Source organism: Erinaceus europaeus, unplaced genomic scaffold (genome assembly GCF_950295315.1).
Source record: "Erinaceus europaeus unplaced genomic scaffold, mEriEur2.1 scaffold_575, whole genome shotgun sequence".
In the NCBI taxonomy this organism is placed as follows: Eukaryota; Metazoa; Chordata; class Mammalia; order Eulipotyphla; family Erinaceidae; genus Erinaceus; species Erinaceus europaeus.
In genome coordinates, this window is record NW_026648218.1 from 16,595 (window position 1) to 43,453 (window position 26,859).

At 45.2% G+C, this 26,859-nt stretch overlaps 1 protein-coding gene and 1 non-coding gene across 2 annotated transcripts; one reads left to right on the plus strand and one right to left on the minus strand.

The window, feature by feature from the left end:
* Positions 1 to 2,382: 2,382 nt before the first annotated feature.
* On the minus strand, positions 2,383 to 26,666 carry RAB33A (RAB33A, member RAS oncogene family). Its single transcript, XM_007527630.2, has 2 exons — positions 26,226 to 26,666; positions 2,383 to 2,966 (listed from the first exon to the last, which is right to left on the minus strand). The coding sequence occupies exons 1-2, from the start codon at positions 26,481 to 26,483 to the stop codon at positions 2,511 to 2,513; spliced, it is 714 nt and encodes a 237-aa protein (XP_007527692.1). The 5' UTR covers positions 26,484 to 26,666; the 3' UTR covers positions 2,383 to 2,510.
* Positions 3,197 to 3,273, plus strand: LOC132536681 (small nucleolar RNA U2-19). The gene has a single exon (XR_009548165.1). It is a non-coding gene; the product is annotated as a small nucleolar RNA U2-19 (small nucleolar RNA).
* Positions 26,667 to 26,859: the final 193 nt, after the last annotated feature.

Below are 26,859 nucleotides of genomic sequence, written 5' to 3' on the forward strand. Positions count from 1 at the left end.
AGCACTGTTTCACCACTTGTTTCACTTCAAGTGGGGAGGAGCAGAGACTTGAAGCCAGGTCCTTGTGCATGATGACATGTGCATTCAGCCAGGTGTTCCCCCACCCAGCTCTCCATTTTTCCTTCTCTTTACCATTTTTAGCATTACACTGAGTTCAATATGCCAAAGAAGCCCACCAATTTTTCAGTGACTGCCTCTTGATGTTGAGTACATGACTTTTTTTTTTTTTGCCTCCAGGTTTATCGCTGGGGCTCGGTGCCTGCACTAGGAATCCATTGCTCCTGGAGGCCATTTTTCCCCATTTTTTGTTGGATAGGACAGAGAGAAATGGAGAGAGGAAGGGAAGACAAAGAGGGGGAGAGGAAAGATAGACACCTGCAAACCTGCTTCACCACCTGTGAAGCGACTCCCCTGCAGGTGGGGAGCCGGGGGCTCAAATCCGGATCCTTATGCCGGTCCTTGTGCTTTGGGCCGTGTGTCTGCACTACCACCCGGCTCCCAAAGACATTTAATGGGAAGCAGGGTTGCAGTTGCTTCTCTCTCTGTCCGTCTATACTACCCCATTTCCTCTTGAGTTCTGGCTGTTTCTACCCAATAAATAAGTAAAGATAGTGCCAAAAAATAATAATGTACAAGGACTCAGGTTTGAACCCCTGGTCCTCACCTGCAGGAGAAAAGCTTTGCAAGTGCTGAAGCAATGCTGCAGGTGTGTCTCTCTGTCTTTCTCACTCTCTATCTCCTCCTCCCCTCTTGATTTCTGACTGTCTCTATCCAATAAATAAATAAATAAGGCAAGGATAGATTAAAAAAAGAGACTTTCATACCTAGGACTCCAAAGTCCCAAGTTCAATCCCCTGCAGCACCATAAACCAGAGCTGAGCAGTGCTCTGGTAAAATAATAATACATATAAATATAATAGAAAAATTTAAAAACATAAAGAGGCAAGGGGTGTCCACATGAGGCAGAGAGAGAGAGACAGACCAGAATACTACTCAAGCATATACGTTATTGGGGATTGAACCAGGAATCCCAAGCGTGAAAATCCAATGCTTTATCAGCTGAACTCTTTCCCTGCCACCATCTCCTTTTAGGGAGTCGGACAGCAACGCTCCGGTTTAAGCGCACTGGGCACAAAGCGCAAGGACCGGCTTGAGAATCCTGGTTCTTTTTTTCTTTCTTTCTTTTTAAAATTTATTATTATCTTTATTTATTGGATAGAGACAGTCAGAAATCAAGAGGGAGGGGAATGGTAGAGAGGGAGAGACACCTGCAGCCCTGCTTCAACACTTGTAAAGCTTTTGCCCTGCAGGTGGGGACTGGGGGCTCGAACCTAGGTCCTTGCGCATTGTACTACATACATACACTCAACCAGGTGCACCACCACCTGCCCCCCTTTTAAAAAATATTTATTTATTTATTTTCCCTTTTGTTGCCCTTGTTTTGTTGTTGTTGTAGATATTATTGATGTCGTCATTGTTAGATAGGACAGAGAGAAGTGGAGACAGGAGGAGAAGACAGGGGGAGAGAAAGATAGACACTTGCAAACCTGCTTCACTGCTTGTGAAGCGACTCCCCTCAGGTGGGGAGCCAGGGGCTCGAACTGGGATTCTTACGCCAGTCCTTGCGCTTTGCACCACATGCGCTTAACCCACTGTGTTACCGCCCGACTCCCAAGGATCCAGGTTTGAGCCCCCAGCTCCCCACCTGCAGGGGGGGTCGCTTCACAGGCGGTGAAGCAGTTCTACATGTGTCTTATCTTTCTCTCCGCCTTTCTGTCTTCCCCTCTCTTTCCATTTCTCTCTGTCCTATCCAACAATGACGACATCAATAATAATAATAACTACAATAATGATAAAAAAAACAAGGGCAACAAAAAGGAAATAAATAAATATTTTTTAAAATCTTAAAAAAAAACCCATCTCCTTTTGATGTTTCTGGAACCTGACCCCTCCCACCTTTCATACTGGCAGTCTAGAATGTATCTGGTCTGTACCCCTCTCCATCCTTTTTCTGCCCATTAAGGACACTGGGTAAGAATGAAATAAGTCCTGAAGAAGTAACTCAAAATGATGAGAGCTTCTGGTAGGACAAAAGGCTTGTGGGTCCTTAATGGGTCTTCAACCCTAGTAGGGCTAGTTTATCCTACTGGAGACAATCAGAGATGTCTTCTTGGGGGAAAGCAAGACATGAAGTCATGAAACTGGGGAGATAGCACAATGGTTCTGCAAAACACCTTCATGCCTGAGGCTCTGAGGTCCCAGGTTTAATCCCCACCATAAGCCAGGGCTGATCAGTGCTCTGGCCTCTGTATCTTTCTGTTTGTACCTCCCTTTCATTGTAAATAAATGAAAAAATATTTAAAAATACACAAAACCATGTGATAATCTATACAAATTTTATTTTAATATCAATTTGTATGGAAACAAGCAGGTGTCAGCATTATGCAGGCACAGAGAAAAGGGGGGGGGAACTCCAGTGATAACTGATCTTGTGTTTCCACCATTTGGCTTCAACAAGGACAGGAAGTTTTACTGTTAGCTTCCTGTGGGAACTCCAGTTTCTGCACCTTCCCCTGCTGCCGATCAGCATCACGATAGAGCAGGGATTTCTGAGCCTTCAATCGGCAAGCCAAACACATGAAAATTGACTCCACGTTCTGGCTCTCTTTGGGGTCCTTGGCCGATGTTTCAAACAAGAGCATGTTGTGGGCGTCTGCAAATTTCAGTGCTAAGTTGGAGGGTACCTGGATCTGCTCCCTCAAGTCACACTTGTTACCCACAAGCACTTTGGGGACGAGTGGGGGCACAGCATGGCCGTTGCATTCTTGGATCCACATTTTGAGGTTGGTGAAGGAGGCCATTTTGGTGACATCATAGACGAAGACCACTGCGTGCACATTACGGTAGTAATGTTCAACCATGCTTTTGCGGAAGCGCTCCTGCCCAGCTGTGTCCCAAACCTGAACCTGGAAGATGCAAAAGCCCATTGTTGGAATTAGAAAAAGATACATGGTGGTCCAGGAGGTGGCACAGTGGATAAAACATTGGACTGTCAAGCATGAGGTCCTGAGTTCAATCCCCGCCAGCACATGTACTGGAGTGATGTCTGGTTCTTTGTCTCTCTCCTATCTTTCTCATAAATAAAATTTAAAAAATAATCTTAGAAAATTCTCTGAGATCTGCTCTTACTATAGTGGATTGATGATGAAAATAGCCAAGTCTGAATATCAGAAGCTTTTTAGTCTACCTGATGCATGATGTCTACTTCTGAGAAGCAAAAGTACTTAAATTCAACACCAGAATGAGAGAGTGTGGAGGTGGGGGGGATAAAGATGCATGAGCAGAGAGGAGAAAAGATGGTTTCTGTGATGTCCTCAAAATGAGGTGTCAAGCATTGATACAGTGTTTCTTTGACAGTTTGGTAGAATGGACTTCTGAAGTACAAAGGAAGCTAGTTCCAGAGTTTGTAAAGTCTGTCTTCAGATTTTAGTTAAAAATCTTGGGAGTTGGGCGGTAACGCAACAGGTTAATCGCACATGGCGCAAAGTGTGAGGACCGGCATAAGTATCCTGGTTTGAGCACCGGCTCCCCACCTGCAGGGGAGTCGCTTTATAAGCGGTGAAGCAGGTCTGCAGGTGTCTTTCTCTCCCCCTCTTTGTCTTCCCTTCCTCTCTCCATTTCTCTCTGTGTCCTATCCAGCAACAACGACGTCAATCATAACTACAACAATAAAACAATAAGAGCAACAAAAGGAAATAAAAATAATAAAAGAAAAAATTTAAATATTTATTTTATTTATTTATTCCCTTTTGTTGCCCTTGTTGTTTTATTGTTGTAGTTATTATTGTTGTTGTCGTTGTTGGATAGGACAGAGAGAAATGGAGAGAGGAGGGGAAGACAGAGAGGAGGAGAGAAAGAGAGACACCTGCAGACCTGCTTCACCGCCTGTGAAGCTACTCCCCTGCAGGTGGGGAGCTGGGGTTCGAACCGGGATCCTTATGCCGGTCCTTGTGCTTTGCGCCACCTGCGCTTAACCCACTGCGCTACAGCCCGACTCCCTAATAAAAGAAAATTTTTAAAAATCTTGAGCTAGGTGCACTATTTACAGCAGTCAAATGATCGATGCAACATAAGTGTCCAAGGGAAGTGCCTCATGAGGTGATACAGTAAATGAATGAGGCATTGGGCTTTCGAGCAGAAGGCCTCAGGTTTGATTGCTGGCATCACATGTGCCGAAGTGATACTCTGGTTCTCTCTTTCCTTCAGTCTCTCATTAATTAATTAACCTTTTTAAATGAATGTACATATAAATGCCCATGTACAGGCAAATGGATAGTGAAGTTGTGGGATATATATGTCAATGGATTATGACTGTGCAGTCAAAAAAAAAAAGTGTGTGGTCTGGGAGGTGGCACAGTGGCTAAGGCACTAGACTCTCAAGCATGAGGTCCTGAGTTCGATCCCCGGCAGCACGTGTACCAGAGTGATGGCTGGTTCTTTGGTTCTTTCTCTCCTCCTATCCTTCTCATGAATAAATAGATAAATTCTAAAAAAGAAAGTGAGATTGTATCATTTGGGACAAAATGGACGAAACTGGAGGTGATTATATTTTGTGAAATAAGAGGTGAGGGACAATTATCAGATGGTTTTGTTTGTATGTGGAATCTAGATGGCTAAAGCAAATGAGCTTTCAAAACATGGTAACCAAACTATTTCTTGGACTCCATGAGAACTATGGTACATAGAGGAGCACAGGGCACAGATTCAGGACTTCGGTGGAAGGTGTAGCAACTTACACATATCATGTGTGGGTGTGAAATTATACCTCTGGGGGCTGGGGAGATGGTTCTGCAAAAGACTTTCATGCCTGAGGCTCTGAGGTCTCAGGTTCAAGCCCTAGAACCACCATAACCCAGAGCTGAGCATTGCCCTATTTTTTTTTTTTTGCATGTCTCCCTCTCTTAAAAGAAATCATGGGAGTCAGGCGGCGGCGCAGCGGGTTAAGCGCACGTGGTGCAAAGTGCAATGACCGGCGTAAAGATCCCGGTTCGAGCCCCCGGCTCCCCACCTACAGGGGAGTCCCTTCACAGGCGGTGAAGCAGGTCTGCAGGTGTCTATCTTTCTCTCCCACTCTGTCTTCCCCTCCTCTCTCCATTTCTCTCTGTCTTATCCAACGACATCAATAACCACAACAATGTTAAACAACAAGGGCAACAAAAGGGAAAATAAATAAATAGATAAATATAAAAAGAAAAAAATTTTAAAAAAAAGAAATCATAGCTCTGGAATTGTATTTTTTTTTAAAAAATACTGTAAACAGCACTAATACAAAAATCTTGAGCTGTTATGAAACTAGTGAAATGTCTCAGCATGATCAGCACAGGACTTGCATTGGAAGGTTTGGGTTCAATTCCTGGGACAGTAGATACTGGAAGGGTATATGGTCTCTCTCATAAAGTTAGAAAAAATTAAAAATAAAAGGGAGTCGGGCTGTGGTGCAGCGGGTTAAGAGCACATGGAGCAAAGCACAAAGACTGGTGGGAGGATCCAGGTTCTAGACCCCCGCTCCCCACCTCTAGGGGAGTCGCTTCACAAGCGGTGAAGCAGGTCTGCAGGTGTCTTTCTTTCTTTCCCCCTCTGTCTTCCCCTCCTCTCTCCATTTCTCTCTGTCCTATCCAACAACAACGACATCAATAACCACAAAAATGTTAAACAAGGGCAACAAAAGGGAAAATAAATATAAAAACATAAAAATAAAAATAAGCAGGCCAGGAGGTGCTGCAGAGGGTAAAGCTCTGGCATCTCAGGAATGAGTCTGATGTTTGGTATTGCATGTGCTAGAGTGATGCTCTCTCTAGTTCTCTCTCTATCATAAGTATCTAAATGCATAAACAAATATCTTTAATAAAAATGAGCAACAGGTGGGAGTCGGGCGTTAGCACAGTGGGTTAAGCTCAGGTGGCACAAAGCGCAAGGACTGGCGTAAGGATCCCGGTTCGAGCCCCCAGTTCCCCACCTGCAGGGGAGTCGATTCACAGGTGGTGAAGCAGGTCTGCTTCACTTCTCTCTCCATTTCTCTCTGTCCTATCCAACAACAATGACATCAATAACAGCAATAATAGCTACAACAATAAAACAAGGGCAACAAAAACCAGAATAAATAAATAAATATAAAATTTTTTTAAAAAATGAGTAACAGGATCCAGTCTAAATGTTCACTGGTGAGGAATACCAAAAGTGTCTATATTGAGCTATCTAACAGACTATTGTGTTTCCATCAAAAATGCTTCCAATGAGGAAGTGGCAGAGGAAATGTTACAGCCCAGAGAGATAACTCACAAGTTTTGTGCTCTGGCATCACATGGGGGTGCCACGACACCAAAGGAAGCCCCTGTGTCTCCTCCTTTCTCTGTCTCTTTCTCTGTTTGAATAAAAAATGGGCTCAGACTAGTGAGATCTTATTTGTGTCAGGTTGAAACTTCAAGAAAGAAAAAAAAAATCAAAACAAAGGAGAGGAAGGAAGAGAGAGGAAACAAGAATTTCCACATGCTGTTGTCCTAATATTTAAAAATATCTTGGGGCCATGTGGTGGTGTACGTGGTTGAAGGCACATGTTACAATGCGCAAGGACGGCAATTCAGACCTCTAGTCCTCACCTGCAGGGGGAAGCTTCATGAGTAGTGAAGCAGATCTTCTGGTGTCTCTGTCTCTCTCCTTCTCTATCTCCCTATCCTCTCAACTTCTGGCTGTCTCTATACAACAAATAAAGATAGTAAAAAAAATTAAAAATAAATTATGTACATATATATTCATCAGAGAAGAATGCAAAAAAAGACTGGAAACCAGAACATTAATGATTCCATATGGGCAGTAGTACTACAACAATAATTATTTTCTTCTATTTTTTCACTTCCCAAGTTCCTTTTCTTTCTTTCTTTCTTTCTTTCTTTCTTTCTTTCTTTCTTTCTTTCTTTCTTTCTTTTTCTTTCTTTCTTTCTTTCAACCAGAGCACTGCACTGCACTGCTCAGCTCTGGATTATGGTGGTGTAGGGGACTAAACCTGGGGACTATGGGTCCTCAGGACTGAGAGTTTCTTCGCTTAAACATCATGCTCTCTACCCCTGCCACCTTTCCAAGTTTTTACTGCAAGAATAAATCACTTAAAACATTTTGTACTATCTTTATTTATTTATTGGATAAAGGAAGCCTGAAACAGAGAGGGAAGGGTGAGATAGAGAGGGGGCCAGGTGGTGGCGCAACTGGTTGAGTGCACATGTTACAGTGTGCGAGGACCTAGGTTCGAGCCCCCTGTCCCCACCTGCATGGGGAAAGCTTCACAAGTGAAACAGGGTTGCAGTTGTCTTTCTTTCTCTCTCCCTCTCTATCACTCCTTTCCCTCTCAACTTCTGACTGTCTCTATCCAGGAAATAAAGATTAAAAAATTTTAAAAAAGAGAGAGAGAGACACCTGCAACCCTACTTCACCACTCTCAGTTTTCCTCATGCAGGTGGTGACCAGGGGCTCAAACCAGAGTCCTTGCGTATTGTGACATGTGCATTCAACCAAGTGTGCCACCACCCTGCCCATAAATCACTTTCTTTCTTTCTTTTTTTTCCTCCAGGATTATCGCTGGGGCTGGGTACAGCACTATGAAGCCACTGCTCCTAGAGACTATTTTTTCCCTTTTGTTGCCCTTGTTGTTTATCGTTGCTGTTGTTATTATTATTGCTATTAGTATTGTTATTGGATAGGACAGAGAGAAATTGACAGAGGAGGGGAAGACAGAGAGGGAGAGAGAAAGAGAGACACCTGCAGACCTGCTTCAGTGCCTGTGAAGTGACACCCCCCCCCGGGCAGTTGGGAGCTGGGGGCTCAAACCAGATCCTTACACTGGTCCTTGTGCTTTGCCATGTGCGCTTAACCCGCTGCACCACTGCCTGGCTCCCCTCACTTTCTTTAGAGGGGTTTTATGTGACTTTTTTTTTTTTATTTCCACCAGGGTTATAGCTGGATACTGTGAATCCAATGCTCCTAGTGCCCAGTTTTTAATGTTTTTTTCTTTGTTTTATTTGACAGGACAGAGATAAATTGAGGGGGGAGGGGAGATAGATAGAAAGACAAACAGATACACACCTACAGGACTTGCTTTACTGCTTGTGAAGCATACTCCCTGCAGGTGGAGAGCAGGGGCTTGAACCTGAGTCCTTGTGCATGGTGATATGTGCATTTAACTAGGTGTGTCACAGCCTGGACTCCTTGTATGACTTTTTTAAAATACAGATTTTTAAAATTTTTAAATATTTATTCCCTTTTGTTGCCTTTGTTGTTTTATTGTTGTAGTTATTATTGTTGTTGTTGGATAGGACAGAGAGAAATGGAGAGAAGCGATTCCCCTGCAGGTGGGGAGCCGAGGGCTTGAAGCGGGATCCTTATGCCAGTCCTTGTGCTTTGCGCCATGTGTCTTAACCAGCTGCGCTACCGCCCGACTCCCCCAGGTTTTGTTTATTTTTCATGAGAAAGAAGCACACGTAGAGCAAGAGACCAGAGCACTGATCAGCCCTGGCTTACAGTGTTGCTGGGGAATGAACCTGGGACCTCAGAGTTTCAGGCCTGAAAGTCTTTTGGAGAACCCTTACGCTGACATCTCCAGCCCTGCATGACTTTTTAAAGCAAAGCTGGTGCTAAAATCTCACCTTTTAGGTTAGTTTATTTTAAGTTCACTTCGTTGTTACATAAATGCTAATTTAGTTCACTGGATCAGTTCCATGCATCTCAGGATTTTGGGATAAAGGCCAGATTATGAAGAGAAAAAGCTGATATCAGTAACATATGCAAAGACATAACTCCCAGGGAATGCTGTGGAGTAGACATGCATGCCGTTCAATCTCTTCTTTTCTAGACATGCAAAGTCATGCGCAAGGAAAATCCATACTCAGACTGACCATCCCAAAGTGCTATCTCTCCTTCTCTCTCTCTCTCTCTCTCTCTCAGATCAAGGAAAAGTGGACTCAGGTCACTAATTGGCTCTTAGGGCAAAGGAGAACTTCCCTTTGGAGTGAATGGCCAGTAAATAGGACCCAGGAAATCAAACTCAGTCTGTTTGCTGAATGAAGATCCTACAAGGTTTCAGAGTCATCACTCTGTCCATCGATTTCCTTCGCCCAGCTTCCCTTTCATCTCCTGTATCCACACAACCACTATGTCCTTTTGACTTGACCTTCAGCTTTATCCCTTCTACTTGGATTTTGATGCCTTTATGCCAGATCCCTCTTCATGCCTACATTATAGCAGAGTCTTTCAGATTCCAGATGTCACCACTTCACACAGATTTTTTTTTCTTTTAAAAATATTTATTTTGGATAGAGATAGAGAGAAATCGAGAAAGAGAATATAGGGGGCCAGGCAGTGGTGCACCTGGTTAAGCACATCCATTATAGTGTGCAAGGGCCCAGCTTCAAGCTCCTGGTCCCCAGCTGCAGGGGGGAAAGTTTCACAAGTGGTGAAGCAGGTGTCTGTCTCTTTCTCTTTAAAAATTTTTTTCAATTTTTTTATTATCTTTATTTATTGGATAGAGACAGTCAGAAATCGAGAGGGAAGGGGGTGACAGAGAGGGATAGAGAAAGAGACACCTGCAGTCACTACCTGGCCCCTGAAAAAATATATTTATATTAATTTTTTTTATTATTTATTTTCCCTTTTGTTGCCCTTGTTGTTTTATTGTTGTTGTAATTATTATTGTTGTTGATGTTGTTGTTGGATAGGACAGAGAGAAATGGAGAGAGGAGGGGAAGACAGAGGGGGAGAGAAAGATAGACACCTGCAGATCTGCTTCACCACCTGTGAAGCGACTCCCCTGCAGGTGGGGAGCGGGGGGCTCGAACCAGGATCCTTCTGCAAGTCCTTGCACTTTGCGCCATGTGCAATTAACCCGCTGGGTTACCGCCCAACTCCCAACATACAGCCTTTCTAAATGCTTGTTTGGACTGGTATGTTGTCCTCCTCTTCTGGAAATTACAATGGCCTCTACTACATGTGGAATCCAATGGGGGAAGTTTCATATTTATTTATTTATTTATTTTATTTATTTATTCCCTTTTGTTGCCCTTGTTGTTTTATTGTTGTAGTTATTATTGTTGTTGTCGTTGTTGGATAGGACAGAGAGAAATGGAGAGAGGAGGGGAAGACAGAGAGGAGGAGAGAAAGACACCTGCAGACCTGCTTCACCGCCTGTGAAGCAACTCCCCTGCAGGTGGGGAGCCGGGGTTCGAACTGGGATCCTTATGCCGGTCCTTATGCTTTGCGCCACCTGCGCTTAACCCGCGGCGCTACAGCCCGACTCCCCAGTTTCATATTTTTGCCAGAAAATGCCACTCACTGTGGCTTCCCACCACTCAGCTTGACCTGGTTCATTTCCTCTTCTGTACTTTTGGCCTAGCTTGTCCACCTTTCCCTAGAGAATTGGTGTTCCTCTTATGGCCTAACCCAAATTTCAAATTTCACCTATTATTTAAGACTCACTGCATGGGGCTGGGAAGACAGCATAATGGTTATATGAAAGATTTTCATTCCTGAGGCTCTGAGGCCCCAGATTCAATGCCCAGCACCATCATAAATCGGAGGTGAGCAGTCTTTAAAGGATCTCTCTCTCTCTCTCTCCCCCTCCCTCTCCCTCTCTTCTTTCTATATTTGTCTCATTAAATAATTAAATAATTTTTAAAAAGACTCAGCTTCTGTCCCCACCTTCTTTGTAAAACCTCTAACTGTAATTGACTGCTCTCAATCTTTTAATTTATTATTTTAATTTTTTATATTTATTTATTTATTTTCCCTTTTGTTGCCCTTGTTTTTTATTGTTGTTGTAGTTATTATTGTTGTTATTTATGTCGTTGTTAGATAAGACAGCAAGAAATGGAGAGAGAAGGGGAAGACAGAGGGGGAAAGAAAGATAGACACCTGTAGACCTGCTTCACCGCCTGTGAAGTGACTTCCCTGCAGGTGGGGAGCTGGGGGCTCGAATCGGGATCCTGACACTGGTCCTTGCACTTTGTGCTACGTGCACTTAACCCGCTGCACTACTACCCAACTCCCTCTCTTTTTGAATTTTATTGGCTAGAGGCACAGACAGATTGAGAGGGAAAGAAGTGATAGGGAGAGAAACAGAGACACACCAGCAGCACTGCTTCACTACTCATGAAACTTTCTCCCCTCCAGGTAGGGACTTGGGCTTGAACCTGGGTCCTTGTACACGATAATGTGTGCCCTCCACGAGGTGCGCCACCACCCTGACCCCTGAATGTATTTATTAACATGGCTGGGAGAGGAGGAGAGAAAGAGAATCAGAGCATCACGGGGCCAGGTGGTGGTTCACCTGGTTTATCTTACATGTTACAATGTGCAAGGACTCAGGCTCGAGTTCCCGGTCCCCACCTGCAGGGGGAAAGTTTTATGAGTGTTGGAGCAGTGCTGTAGGTGTCTTTCTTTCTCTTTCCCCCCTGTCAGTCTCCCCCTGCTCTCTCGATTTCTGGCTATCTCTATCCAATAAATAGAGACAATTAAATTTTTTTTTAAAGAATCATAACATCACTCTGCCACATGCACTGCTGGGGCTTGAACTTCAGACATCATGCTCGAGAGTCCAATGTTGTATCCACTGCACCATCTCCCAGGCTACTCTCTTGTCTAAGAAATAAAGAATGCAGGGTCCAGGCAGTGGTGCAACTGGTTAAGCCCACACATTACAGTGCTCAAGGGCCTAGGTTCAAGCCCCTGGTCCCCAACTGCAGGGGAAAAGCTTCATGGGTGCTGAAGCAGGGCTGCAGGTGTCTCTCTGTCTCTTTCCCTCTATATCTCCCCCTTCCCTCTCAATTTCTCTCTATCCAATAACAAATAAGTAAAAAAAGTTCAGAAAAAAGAGAGGGGGAGAGAAAGAAAGAGAAAGAAAGAAAGAAAGAAAGAAAGAGGGAGTTGGGCGGTAGCTCAGTGGCACAAAGCAAGGACCAGCATAAGGATCCTGGTTCGAGCCCCCTACTCCCCACCTGCAGGGGAGTCACTTCACAGGCGGTGAAGCAGGTCTGCTGGTGTCTATCTTTCTCTCCCCCCCTGTCTTCCCCTCCTGTCTCCATTTCTCTCTTTCTTATCCAACAACAACGACATCAACAACAATAATAACTACAACAACAATAAAAACAAGGGCAACAAAAAGGAAATAAATAAATAAATATTTTTAAATCTTTAAAGAAATAATGAATGAATGAATGAATGAATGAATGTAGAGATAAGCCAGGGAGGGCGTTCAGTGTTGTAGCATGTACAGGAGACCTTGAGCTCATTCCTTGGTAGCAGATAAAAACATAAATCAATAACAATAAAAGACTTTCATCTCTTCTACCTCTCTGGTGCTCTGAGCTGGAAAAGAGAGCAGGCCTCAAAAAGAAGAGGGCCGTCATCATTGACAAGAAAGCAGTTGCTGCTGAAGTGTGTCATTACCACTTGACTCCTGGCCCCCTCTCCCTGGGGCCTCCCTCCCCTGAGGAGGACTGAATCTCGGTAGCCTTCAGGTCTGTGGCAGCTGCTTTAACACCATGAGCTCAGGACACTAAAAATACCTCCCATACTAGCACTACTGTGGGTGGGAATGTGTGAGGTGTTTGAGGTCCAAGTGCTTGGCTGTTTGGCTTTGCTTTCACTACCCAGGCTGCGGGAAGTAGGAGGAGAGAGGCCTCAAAACTCAATGATGGGGACCTGGCTCCGTATCCACATCTTTCAAAGTCCCACTCCAAGCTAAGAGTGTGTGTGCTGAGAGGGGACCTCCCCAGCAGCCTGCTCATAGAAGATAGAAGGCTGATTTCACCCCTCCCCCCAGCTATTGCAAAGGGACAATGAGATGGGCTCATGGGGACAGGAATGCTCTCATTTTCTTCTGCCTTTTGGTGGTCCTGTTCTATTATGTGGCCAGCAGGCAAGGAAAGGTCTCCTTCCCTTTCTGCACCTGGGATCGCTATCACCTGCTCCTCACTGCTTATGGGTGTCATGTCTGCTCTGTGGCCAGATGTGACAACTGCCCCTTAGCCACATATTAATTCATTCTGCCATGCTATCAGGGGGTGTTGCTGGAGATTCATGCCTACATGATTCTATCACTCCCTGCTGACTTTTTTTTTTAGATGAGGGGAGAGACAAAAAAAAAAAAAAAAAAGAGTGTGGTCCAGGAGGTGGCGCAGTGGCTAAGGAACTAAACTCTCAAGGATGAGGTCCTGACTTCAATCCCCAGCAGTACATGTACCAGAGTGAAGTCTGGCTCTCTCCTCCTATCTTTCTCATTAGTAAATAAATAAAATCTAAACATACACACACACACACACACACACACACACACACACCACGGCACCATTCCACTGATCATTAAGTTTCCCTGGTGAAGATGCTTCCCTATGGTGTCTGGGGGCTCAACTCAAACCTGCATCCTTATGCTACCTCCAGCCTCCACCAAAACATTCCCTTCTTTTGAAGACCAGCCGGGGCTGATGGTCAAACCGACTTGGGTGCAAATTGCAGCCCAGTCATGTCCCACACTCTTTGTTAAAAAATATTATTTTACTATTTAATTTCATTATTTATTGGATAGAGACAGAGAGAAATTGAGAGAGCAGGAGAAAATAGAGGAGAGAAAAAGAGAGACACCTGTAGCTCTACTTTGCTGCTCCTGAAGTTTTCCCCTGCAGGTGGGACCAGGGGCTTGAGCCCTCTTGCGTGGTGACGTATGCACTCAACTGGCTGTGCAACCACCATCTGTCCCCGATTTTATTTTACTTTATTTTATTTTGAGGGTCTCTGTGTGTTCGGTGGTGAGGCATCTGGTTGAGGTCACATAACCATGCAGAAAGATCAAGTCCCTGGTCCCCATGGGGGGGCTCATGAACAGTGAAGTAGTGCTGCAGGTCTGTCTCTCTCTCTCTCTCTCCCAGAACACTGCTCAGCTCTGGTTTATGGTAGTGCAGAGGATTGAACCTGGGACTTCAGAGCCTCAGGCAAGAGAGTCTCTGCATAACCATTATGCTATCTACCCCTGCCTCTCTCTCCCCATCTCCCCTTCTCCTCTCAATTTTCTATCTGTCCTATCAACTAAAATAAATAAATAAAATTACCCATCCAAAAAGATCTGTGTACTCATATGTTCTCGGCAGCACAATTTGTAATAGCCAAAACCTGGAAGCAACCCAGGTGTCCAACAGATGAGTGGCTGAGCAAGTTGTGGTATATATATAATGGAATACTACTCAGCTATAAAAAATGGTGACTTCACCGTTTTCAGCCGATTTTGGATGGACCTTGAAAAATTCATGTTAAGTGAAATAAGTCAGAAACAGAAGGATGAATATGGGATGATCTCACTCTCAGGCAGAAGTTGAAAAACATGACCAGAAAAGAAAACACAAGTAGAACCTGAAGTGGAATTGGCATATTGCACCCAAGTAAAAGACTCTGGGGTGGGTGGGTGGGGAGAATACAGATCCAAGAAGGATGACAGAGGACCTAGTGGGGGTTGTATTGTTATATGGAAAACTGGGAAATGCTATGCATGTACAAACTATTGTATTTACTGTTGAATGTAAAAAAATAATTCCCCAATAAAGAAATTAAAAAAGAACAGAAAAAATAAAAATAAAATAAACAAATAAAATTAAAAGAATATCTCGGAAAAGTAAAATAAAATTGTATGCAAAAACAAACAAACAAATACATAAAAATATATGAGTGAAAGTGACCACAGCACCGAAGCTTCCTTCAATGCAGTGGGGGTCGGGCTCAAACCTAGACTGAGCCCATGGCAAAGCAGCACATTATCCAGATGAACTATTTTGCCAAAACCAACTGTAAAACCAGCTGCTCTCTGCTCACTGTGCTCTGCTGGAATCTGAGACCAAACACAGCCATTCTGCAAAGATGCCACGGGCTCATGCCATGGAAATCCAGGACACACTCTCCTTTCTCTTCTGCTCCCAAGCCTTCACCGTCCTCTTTGGCTAGACAACAGAATGCATTAGAAATGTAATGCTTGGTGCAATACATTTGATACACTGCACCAAAGTGAAAGACTCTGGTGTCAGAGGAAAGGGGCTCAGGTCCTGGAACATAATGGCAGAGGAAGACCAAGTGGGGATTGAACTGTCATGTGGAAAACTGAGAAATGTTATACATATACAGACTATTGCATTTTACTGTTGACTGTAAACTATTAATCCTCCAATAAAGAATAAAAAGAAAGAAATGTAATGCTTGGGGACCAGAAAGTAGCAGACTTGGTTGAGCACATATGTTACCTTGTGCAAGGACATGGGTTCAAGCCCCTAATCCCCACCTGCAGGGGGAAAGTTTCAAGAGTGGTGAAGCAATGCTGCAGGTGTCTTTCTCTTTCCTTTTCTAGCCTCCCCTCTGGGTTTATCTCTATCTGATAGATAGATAGGTATATAGATAGATAGATAGATGACAGATAATAAAAATAAAGAGATAAATAAATAAGAAATGTAATGCTTGTTAGAAACGCAACCAACGATGCTAGATAGGAATGCACTCAGTATCTTGCACACGTTACCATGCACAAAGCCTTGGGTTCAAGCTCCTGGTCTCCACCAGCAAGGGGGGAAATTTCATGAATGGTGTAACAGTGCTGTTGATGTCTCCCTTCCCTCATTTATTTATTTATTTATTGGACAGAGACAGAGAGAAATTGAGAGAGGAGGGGGAGATACAGATGGCGAGAGACAAAGAGACACCTGCAGCTCTACTTCACCACTTGTGAAACTTTCCTTCCTGCAGATAGGGACCAGAGGCTTGAACCTGGGTCCTTGAGCACTGTAGTGTGTGTGCTTAACCAGATACGCCACCACCTGGCACCCGATGTCTTTCTTTCTCTCTCCTCCTCTCCCTTTCTGTTTCTTTCTGTCTCAATCTATCTGTCTTCCCTTTCCTCTGGATTTCTGTCTCTATCCAATAGATAAATGAATCGATTAATACAAATAAAATTAAATTATTTATAAAAGATGTTCCAGGGGCTATCACTGCCCAAACCAGTGCCAACAAGCCTTCCATCCCTGCAGTGGGTCTTTCTTTTACCCAGGAAGTAGATCTGGCATCTTTAGATAGAAGAGGTATAAGTGTTGGAGGCTGTTGGGGAAATGGAGACCAGTTTGAGGCTATGTGAGCTTCTGAAGGATTCCCCTGTGGATCCTGAGCAAAGTGTTAAACCAATCGTTTCTTTTCTTTCTTTTTTTTATTGTTGTTGTAGTTATTGTTGTTGTTACTGATGTTGTTATTGTTAGATAGGACAGAGAGAAATGGAAAGAGGAGGGGAAGACGGGGTTGGGGGGAGAGAAAGATAGACACCTACTGACCTACTTTATCGCCTGTGAAGTGACTCCCCTGCAAGTGAAGAGCTGGGGCCCGAACCAGTATCCTTACTCAGGTTCTTGCGCTTCGCACCATGTGCACTTAACCCGCTGCGCTACTGCCCGACTCCCAACCCAATAGCTTCTTTAACCAGGACTGTTCCATCTGAGTTTGGGGTCCCCACATATGTGCATATCAGGCTGAACAGTAAGGGAGACAAAAGCAAAGGGGAGCTTATAAGCAGAGAGGCAGCAGTACTGGAGCCATTAGCCACCATGACAACTGGCAGAGAGTGGGTGATCAGGAGGCCCAAGGAAGGCATGTTGTTAAGAATGAAGATGGAGGGGCCTGGTGGTGGCACACCTGGTTGAGCACATGTATCACAATGCGCAAGAATGCGGGTTCGAGCCCCCGGACGCCACCTGCAGGGGGAGAGCTTTGCAAGTGGTGAAGCAGGGCTGCAGGTGTCTCTCTGTCTCTCACCCTCTCTATCTCCTCCTACCCTTTCAATTTCTGACTGTCTCTATCCAATAAATAAATAAAGATTAAAAAATTTCAAAAGGGGGCTGGGTGGTAGTACACTTGGTTGAGTGAGCATATTGAAATGCTCAAGTACCCGGGTTCAAGTCTGTGGTCTCCACATGCAGGGGGGAAATCTTCACGAATGGTGAAGCAGGGCTGCAGGTGTCTCTCTGTCTTTCTCCCTCTCTATCTCCCCCTCTTCCTCTCAGTGTCTGGCTGTCTCTATCCAATAAATAAAGAAAAAAAAATTAAGTTAAAAGAATTTTTTTAAAAAGAGAATGAAGTTGACCAGGAGTAGATACCAGAATGGTTATGCAAAGAGACTCTCATACCTGAGCCTCTTAAGTCCCAGGTTCAATCCCCCGTACCACCAGAAGCCAGAGCTGAACAGTGCCCTGGAAAATAAATAAATAAATAAATAAATAAATAAATAAAACCAAGCAAGAAGTTCAGGAGGTTTTAGATAGAGCACAGGTGTTTCGTACTACTAACTTTATTTTTTTTCTTTTCTTTTCTTTCTTTATTTATTTATTCCCTTTTGTTGCCTTTGTTTTTATTGTTGTAGATATTATTATTGTTGTTGTTGAATAGGACAGAGAGAAATGGAGAGAGGAGGGAAGACAGAGAGGGAGAGAGAAAGACAGACACTTGCAGACCTGCTTCACCACCTGTGAAGCGACTCCCCTGCAGGTGGGGAGCCGGGGGCTCGAACTGGGATCCTTACGCCGGTCCTTGCGCTTTGCGCCACGTGCGCTTAACCCACTGCGCTACCGCCCGACTCCCTACTAACTTTATTTTTAAAATGAAGTTGACCACTGGGTGGTTGAACACACACATTACCATGCACAAGGACTGGGGTTCAGGCCTCCAGTTGCCACCTGCAGGGGGGAAGCATGAAACAGTGGTGCAGGTCTCTCACTTCCCCCTCCCTCTCTTTTTTTTTAAATTAAAATCCTCTTTACTTATTTATTAGACAGAGACAGCCAAAAATCAACAGGGAAGAGGGTGATAGAGAGGTGGAGAGAGCCCCCATACCTATGGGCATCTAATCTTTGACAAAGGGGCTCAGACTATTACATGGGGAAAGCAGAGTCTCTTCAACAAATGGTGTTGGAAACAATGGGTTGAAACATGCAGAAGAATGAAACTGAATCACTATATTTCACCAAATACAAAAGTAAATTCCAAGTGGATCAAAGACTTGGGTGTTAGACCAAAAACTATCAGACACTTAGAGGAAAATATTGGCAGAACTCTTTTCTGCATAAATTTTATAGACATCTTCAATGAAACGAATCCAATTACAAAGAAGACTAAGGCAAGTATAAACCTATGGGACTACATCAAATTTAAAAACTTCTTCACAGAAAAAGAAACCACTACCCAAACCAAGAGACCCCTCAGAGAATGGGAGAAGATCTTTACATGCCATACATCAGACAAGAGTTTAATAACCAACATATATAAAGAGCTTGCCAAACTCAACAATAAGACAACAAATAACCCCATCCAAAAATGGGGGAAGGAAATGGACAGAATATTCACCACAGAAGAGATCCAAAAGGCCGAGAAACACATGAAAAAATACTCCAAGTCTCTGATTGTCAGAGAAATGCAAATAAAGACAACAAGATACCACTTCACTCCTGTGAGAATATCATACATCAGAAAAGGTAATAGCAGCAAATGCTGGAGAGGGTGTGGGGTCAAAGGAACCCTCCTGCACTGCTGGTGGGAATGTCAATTGGTCCAACCTCTGTGGAGAACAGTCTGGAGAACTCTCAGAAGGCTAGAAATGGACCTACAATTCCTCTCCTGGGGATATATCCTAAGGAACCCAGCATATCCATCCTAAAAGATCTGTGTACACATATGTTTTTGGCAGCACAATTTGTAATAACCAAAACCTGGAAGCAACCCAGGTGTCCAACAACAGATGAGTGGCTGAGCAAGTTGTGGTGTATATATACACAATGGAATACTACTCAACTGTAAAAAAATGGTGACTTCACCGTTTTCAGCCGATCTTGGATGGACCTTGAAAAAATCATGTTCAGTGAAATAAGTCAGAAACAGAAGGATGAATATGGGATGATCTCACTCTCAGGCAGAAGTTGAAAAACAAGATCAGAAAAGAAAACAGAAGTAGAACCTGAACTGGAATTGGTGTACAGGTCTAAGAAGGATTCAGAGGACCTAGTGGGGTTTGTATTGTTAAATGGGAAACTGGGGAATGTTATGCATGTACAAACTATTGTACTTACTGTTGAGTGTAAAACATTAATTCCCCAATAAAAAAAAATTTAAAAAGAGTGGTCCGGGAGGTGGCGCAGTGGTAAAGCTTTGGACTCTCAAGTATGAGGTCCCGAGTTCGATCCCCGGCAGCACATGTGCCAGAGTGATGTCTGGTTCTTTCTCTCTCCCTTTATCTTTCTCATAAATAAATTTAAAAATTTTTTAAAAATTAAAAAAGAGAGGCAGAGAGAGAGAGACACCTGCAACACTGCTTCACCACTTGCAAAGCTTTTCCCCTGCAGGTGGAGACTGGGGGCTCAAACCTGGGTCTTTGCACAATGTAACATGTGCGCTCAACCAGGTGCACCATTCCTTCTACCCATTCATCTTCCCATTCCCTCTCAATTTTGCTCTGCCCTTTCAAATTCAAATAATAGTAATAATAATAATGAAAAGAGTAATGAAGTCAACTCTTTTGTTTCATGTTGGATGGAGTTTGAAAAGATCTAAACCAAAAAGAGGAGGATGAGTTACAGATTATCTCACTTGTACGTGGAATTTAAGAAACAAGGATAGTGGCCACGTGGTGGCACACTTGGTTAAGCACACACAGTACTATGCAGAAAGACCCACAAAAAGACGTGAGTTCAAGCCTCCAGTCCCCACCTGCATCGGGAGGTGCTTCATGAATGGTGAAACAGGTCTATAGATGTTTATATTTCTTTTTTATTATTATTTTATTTTATTTATTTTTTTAAAGATTTTTTTATTTATTTATGAGAAAGACAGGAGGAGAAAGAAAGAACCAGACATCACTCTGGCACATGTGCTGCTGGGGATCGAACTCGGGACCTTGTGCTTGAGAGTCCAAAGCTTTTATCACTGTACCAGCTCCCGGATCACTATTTTATTTTATTTTTTTAATTTTTATTTATAAAAAGGAAACACTGACAAAAACATAGGATAAGAAGGGTAGAGGTTTATATTTCTCTCCCTATCTACCCCTCCCCTCTTAATTTCTCTCTATTCCATCAAATAAAATAGAAAAAAAAAGAGGAAAAAATGGCTACCATGAGCAGTGGATTCCAGCACTGAGCCCCAGCAATAACTTTGGAGAGAAAAGAAAGAAAGGAAAAAGAAACAAGGATTAAAATGGGGGGCAGTTTGGTGGCACACTTAGTTGAGTGCACATGTTACAATGTGCAAGGGCCTGGGTTTGAGCCTCCTGTCCCTACCTCCAGGTTGAAAGCTTCACAAGCAGTGAAGCAGGGCTGCAAGTGTCTCTCTCCCTCTCTTTCCCCTCCCCCTTTCAATTTCTGGCTGTTTCTATGCAATAAATAAAGATAATAAAAAAAATTAAAAAGAGGGGGCTGGGTGGTGGCCACCTAGTTGAGTGCACATCTTATAAAAAAAAGAAAACACAGAGTGAACATTGGAATGGGTGTGGTATAATGCACCAATGGGGAGGGAGTAGGGAACTTTGGGGGTCTGGTGCATGATGGTAGACAAGGACCTAAGTTGTGGGTGAGAATATTTGGCAGACACCTATCATGGGGAGATGAAAGACTGTATCCATGTGTCAACAACTATACTGTAAACCATTAACCTCCCTCTCCAATAAAATGATATTAACAAAAAAAGACATGATGTCATTCTGACTGAGGGCAGCTTCTGAGAAAGCACTGAGCTCAGCCCCTGCCTCCATCCCTCCATGCCTCCTCCCTGCAAGGCATCGAGGAGTGGGAGTGTTTTTCCAGCTGATGGGCAGAGGAAGAGAAAAATCACAGTCCTGGGGGACCCTTGCCAGGACGCAGCTGACCTCTGCTGTGCCTGGACTAGGGGACTCGGCTGGTGGGGGTTGCCCAGCCTGTGGGAGCAATCAGACTGGACCAGAACAAGATGTTTCCAAGAGAATCTACAAAGAAGGGCTCAGACCCAGCTCTGAGCACCCCCTCTAGTCCTCCTACCTACAGTGACACCCCCCCCAAACACACGCCTAATGTTTTACAACTGAGATAGGCTAAGAAAGAACAAACAAACATCTAGCTAACCCTGGAGGTGGTAGACATGTAATGGTCATTAAGGGGAGCTCCACCCTTCCCTTGGGAGCTGGGGAGCTTCTCCTCCCTTCAAGGGAGCTGTCTGAAAGAGTCTCTGTCTGTCTCCTGTGCTGTCTGTCCTGTGTCTTTGTGGCAGACTAGATGGGGGGGAGTGGTACTAGTCCAGTGTGGGGATTGTATGTGCTGTTAAACCAGACAGCCTGATGTGGAGAAAAGCCAGTGCTTGGAGAGATAGCCTAACTGATTTGCAAAAAGGCTCATGCCCAAGCAGAAAAAGTCCCAAGTTCAATCCCCAGCATCACCAGAAGCCAGAAGTGAGCAGTGCTCTGGTAAACAAAAAAGAAGAGAAAAGAAAAGAGGGGGCCGGGCAGTGGTGCACCAGGTTAAAAGCACGTAGTACAAAGTGCAAGGACCCGTGCAAGTGTCCCGATTTGAGCCCCCGGCTCCCCATCTGTGGGGGCGGGGATTGCCTCACAAGCAGTGAAGCAGGTCTCTATCTATCTATCTATCTATCTATCTATCTATCTATCATCTATCTATCTTTCCCTCCTCTCTCAACTTCTCTCTGTCCTATAGAAAAAAAATGGAAAATGTGCCCACAAGAGCAGTGAATTTCATAGTGTAGGCACTGAGACCACAACAATAACCTTGGAGGCAAAAAAAAAAAAAGGAAAAGGAAAGAAAAAGAAAAGGAAGAAAGGAAAAGAAAAAAAAAAGAAAAGAAAATAGTGGTCCGGGAGGTGGTGCAGTGGATAAGCATTGGATTCTCAACCATAAGGTCCCAGGTTCTATCCCCGGCAGCATATGTACCAGAGTGATGTATGGTTCTTTCTCTCCTCTTATCTATCTCATGAATAAATAAATAAATTATTTTAAAAAAAGAAAAGAAAATACATTAAAAAAAAAGAAAAGTGGAAAAAAAGAATGGTCTGGAAGGTGATATTGTGGATAAACTATTGTACTCTCAAGCATGAGGTCCAGAGTTCAATCCCTAGTAATACATGTACCAGAATGATATTCTGGTTCTCTTTCTCTCTCCTCTTATTTCTCAAATAAATAAATAAATAAATGAAGGGAAAGAAGAAAAAAGAAAGGACAGTAGAGAGGGAACCAGGAGGCCTGAGATACTGACCAGAGCCTGGGAGATGTCAGGCAAGCCACACCCCCTCTCTCAGCCTCAGTGTCCCATCTGCACAATGGAGACACTGGAGCAGAGAGTCTCTGCCATCTCTGAACATTCCCTGATTCTCACTGCCAAGGTAAGTCAGTGCAGATTCAGCTATGAAAACCTGGGTACTAAAATCAGTGTTTGGGGGGGAGAGCAGCTGAAGAAAGCATCATGAAGGCACCTGGGGCCTGGAGCTGGAACCCTGGGGCCTCCGGCCTAGGAGAACCCTTCAGACTGGCTGCCTCCCCCAGTGCATAACTGGGGTGGTGATGGGTATTTGGGGGTGTAGAGTGCATTGAGTGTGGGGGGGGGCTCTGAATCTAGGGTGAAGTCTGTCCCAGGGCAGGTAGGAACATGAGATGGTGAAGTGCTTGGATTCAAGGACTACAGAGTAACAATCTCATTTCCCTCTCCTCTCTCTCTCTCTCTGCCAAGTTATGTAATCTTTCCAACAGGGAGAGTCCTCTTTATTGGTCAGAAGGAGATGAGAATGAAAAGTAGTAATTGCTTGGGGCTGCTATGAGGACAGAACAGGAAAGCTTATGCAGAGGGCCTGGTCTGGCCTGAGATTTTGATTACTAACAAGCAGAAGTTGTTATTCTCATTGCCTGCCCATTCAAAGCTTTTCTCCACCATTTACACTAACCAGGAAACACTAAAGTAGAATTATTCTGATTGGGGTATGTGTGTGTGTGGGGTATGTTAGGAACTCATGGACTGGAGGCACCGAATGGGGTTTCACAAACCCTGGGGGACAGGGTGTGGGACTGATAATGAAGAGGTTGCCCCCAATGGCTAAATTTGTTCAACCCAACAGGCCACACCCAACTGTGGAGAGAGCAGAGCGGGCTGAGGTCTCTCTATGGCTCTATGGACCTGGCTGCGGTCCAGGGTCACCACAGTCTGCACACTGGAGGGAAGGAAGCCTTTGGCAGTCATCCCCAAGTGTGGTTCTGGCATGTGCTCCTTGAGAAACTCCAAGGCAGCTACAGTGAGAAGCCAAACCTGCTCCTGTCTTGCTCATGTGTTAGCTGCCTTCTTCACCATCTTCCCCGGGATAGCCTGCTGGTGGGGGAGGGCGCGCGCGTGTGTGTGTGTGGGGGGGGGGGGGGCGGGGGGCTTTCCTCTTGGTTTCACTGTCCATCCCCTGGTCAACTCCTTCAGAATCTGAGTTTCTAGAGGCTCCTCAGGGACCCTGTCACAAGGCTTTGCCCTCCTGAAAAGATCACCTTCCCCTCCAAAGCCCGTATTAAGCACTATTCTGCACATGGTGCTGTGCTGAGCTTGGTGTCTGGTGAGTCACACAGGCTCTGCCCTCTGGGGAAAAGTCCAGAATCTTTGGTAGAGACTGTACAATCCTGTTAGGCTAAGTACTTGGATACTAGAAGGGACTAGATCTCTCTCTCAAAAAAAAAAAAAAAAAAAAAAACCTTCCCAAGGCCACTGGGTGGTGACCTTCCTTCCCTCTCCTCCCCTCCCCTCCTTGTCACTTCCTCTCACTCATTTTTCTGCTAGTCCTTGTCCTCCTCTCCCCCACACTCTCAGACTCTTCCTTTCTTCTGCATGCATCTAAACTTCAAGTGAAATTCTTTCTCCCCTCAAGCTTCAACTCAGGGAACTCTGTGGCTAGAGTTAAAGTGGTAACAAAGCCAGGGAGACAGCATAATGGTTCTGCAAAAGACTTTTATGCCTGTGGTTCTGAGGTCCCAAGTTCAAATGCTACCACCACCATAAACCAGAAATGAGCAGTGCTATAGTATCTATCTCTCTCTTAAAAAAATGGTGGGAATGGTGTTTATGTACACTCCAATTAATTTGTAGTCATATAAAAATATATTTTAAAAATGCCATTATTTGGTAGGAAATTGAGAGGAAAAAAAAGGATGATCTCTCCCTACTCTGGGTTTTGAAAGGCATGTTGAAATCCCAGGAGCTCAGGACATTACAGGAAGGAAGCTGGACACCCATGGAAAAGTCCTATAACCAAGCAAACATCATAAGCAAGGCCCTTGGAAAGGACAGAGATGGAGGCTTGCCTTGACTTTCAAAAGGAAAAGTAGCAATCCTTCACTTCCCCCCACCCCAATTGCAAGGGACTCAAAAGATCATGATTTCAAACCAATGTCCCATATGTCCCAGCCGGGGCTGGGGGCAGGATGAGGGTGGTGTCAGTTGTTCTTGAGAGTACTTCTTAAACAGTACCAAGTAGCCCTTACCCCCCTCCCCCCACACCCAGTACCTCGGGCCTGGCTTCTGAAGCCATTTTAAAACCCTGTTCACTTAAAAATCCAGGACTACTGAGACAGTTTAGACTGTTTTGTTATTTTCTGCAGATCGTCAATCCATTTCCACAGCTCTTGAAAGGGAGAGTGTGTGTGGGGGGGGCAATTCGGACCCCAAGAATGAGAGCTACCTGGGCTGGAGAGAGATCTTAATGGTTCTGCAAATGACTTTCATACCTGAGGCTCTGAGGTCTCAGGTTCAATCCCCAGCACCACCATAAACCAAAGCTGAGCAGTGCCCTGACGTCTCTCTCATTAAAATAACAATAACAACAGCAATAATATAAGAGCTACCTACAGATAACAAGGTCCAACCAAAGGCTCATATGTAAAGACCAGCTGGAGTTGGTCTTCAGGGCCAATTGCCTTTTGAGCTTCTCAAGCCCTTTGCCCATAATCTTACCCTCTCTGCTCCCCGGACACATGCAACTACCCTTGCCATGTTCTCCCTCCCCTTCTCACTTTGCATGCAGAAATATACTTGCCCTATCTCTATCGAGGCATCACTTTTCTGGAGCCAAAACTGAGCACAACTCCTATCCTCAGCCCATTGGATAAACTAACAGGGTTGGATGGGGAGGTGGGGGAGAAACCCATACACTTTCCTGGGCCTCCAAGAAGTTGCGCTGCATTTTTTTGAACCTAGCTGAAAAGAATACCCACAGAATGGGCAGCTTGATCTTTTGGTGCCCCCAGACAAATGAAAAAAAAATCTAATTTTTTATTATTTGTTGGGGAGGATGCTGTTCCCAAACCATAAGTTTGGACCACTGTGTAGGAAGTGTGGGCTTCTTCTGAAGGGCTCATGGCTTCATTCCAGAACCATCCACTGCAACCCCCGCATTCTAAGCCCTAAGCCTAACTGTAAACACTGGAATTAAAAATAATAATAAAAGAAAGAAAGAGATGGAAAGAAAGAAAGGGAGAGAACGAAAGAAGGAAGGAAGGAAGGAAGGAAGGAAGGAAGGGGAAAAAAGAGAGAAAGCACACAGCTCCCTTTCTGCATGGCTTTCCACCCTCCCCCCACTCAATCTTTGGGTGCCTCCAGGGTTCAGCCAAAGTGGTTTTCTGCAGCTCAGGTGCCCAAGAGGTTAGGACAGACCTCCAGACCTGGGAAGCGCTTTGGGATCCGTCCCATAGAGCAGGTCCCAGAGAGATACCCCGGGGTGCCCTTGCCCCGCAGGTGCAGCCTCCCACCCCAGGCCCAGGGTCAAGGATACTTTTCCCAGGCACTTTTGCCTGCGAGAGCTGTGAAGCCAGGGCAAAGGGCAGCAAGGCAACCACTCCCAGCTGCCCCCGGGAGAGAAGAAGGGCGAGCTGGGAACAGCCTGACAGAGAGAGAGAGGGAGAAGGAGAGGGAGAGAGGGGGAGAGATAGAAGCAGAAAGAGACAGAGAGACAGAGACAGACAGACAGACAGAGAGTGAGTGTGTCAGTCGAGAGGGAATGTGGAGGCGCCCCGGGCTTTAGGGCTGGGCTGACACCCCCCCCCCCCCCCAGCTAGAACGACTCCCCCGGCCCGGCTTCCACCGACCCCTCCCTCCCTGGACCTGCCCAGCGGTAGCGGCATCACCTTGATCTTCTCGCCCTCGATCTCCACCGTCTTCTCCCTGAAGTCCACGCCAATGGTGGCTTCAGTCTTGTCCGGGAAGGTCCCCCCACAGAAGCGGAAGGTCAAGCAGGTCTTTCCCACGTTGGAGTCCCCAATCACGATGATCTTGAAGATGCGGATCTGCACATACTGGTCCAGCGACGAGTCGAGCTCCAGAGACGCCAGGCCGGAGGCCGGGGCGGGCTGCAGGGTCCCGTGGCCCAGGATGGGCTGCGCCATCTCCCCGGGACCGGACCGGGGGCTCCCAACCCCCCTCTAGGGCTCCACACAAAGAGAACCGCCACGTTAGTGCGCTCGAGGCGAGCGAGCTGTGTGTGTGTCTATGAGTGTGTCCGCCCGTGTGTGCGTGCGCCCGCAACGTGTGTGCGCGCGCGCGTGATGGGGGTGCCTCTCACCCTAGCCCCCCCTTCCCCGCACCCTCTTCCACGTCGTCTTCCTCTTCCTCCTCCTCCTCCTCTTCCAGCGCACCCTCTTTGCAGCTTCAAAGCACCAACACAAAAGCCAGTGAGGGGAGAAGGGGTGGAGGGTAGGGGGTCGTCCGCGAACCTGCACCCTCGGACTGGACGCTAGTGGTGTGTGTGTGGGGCGGGTAGCT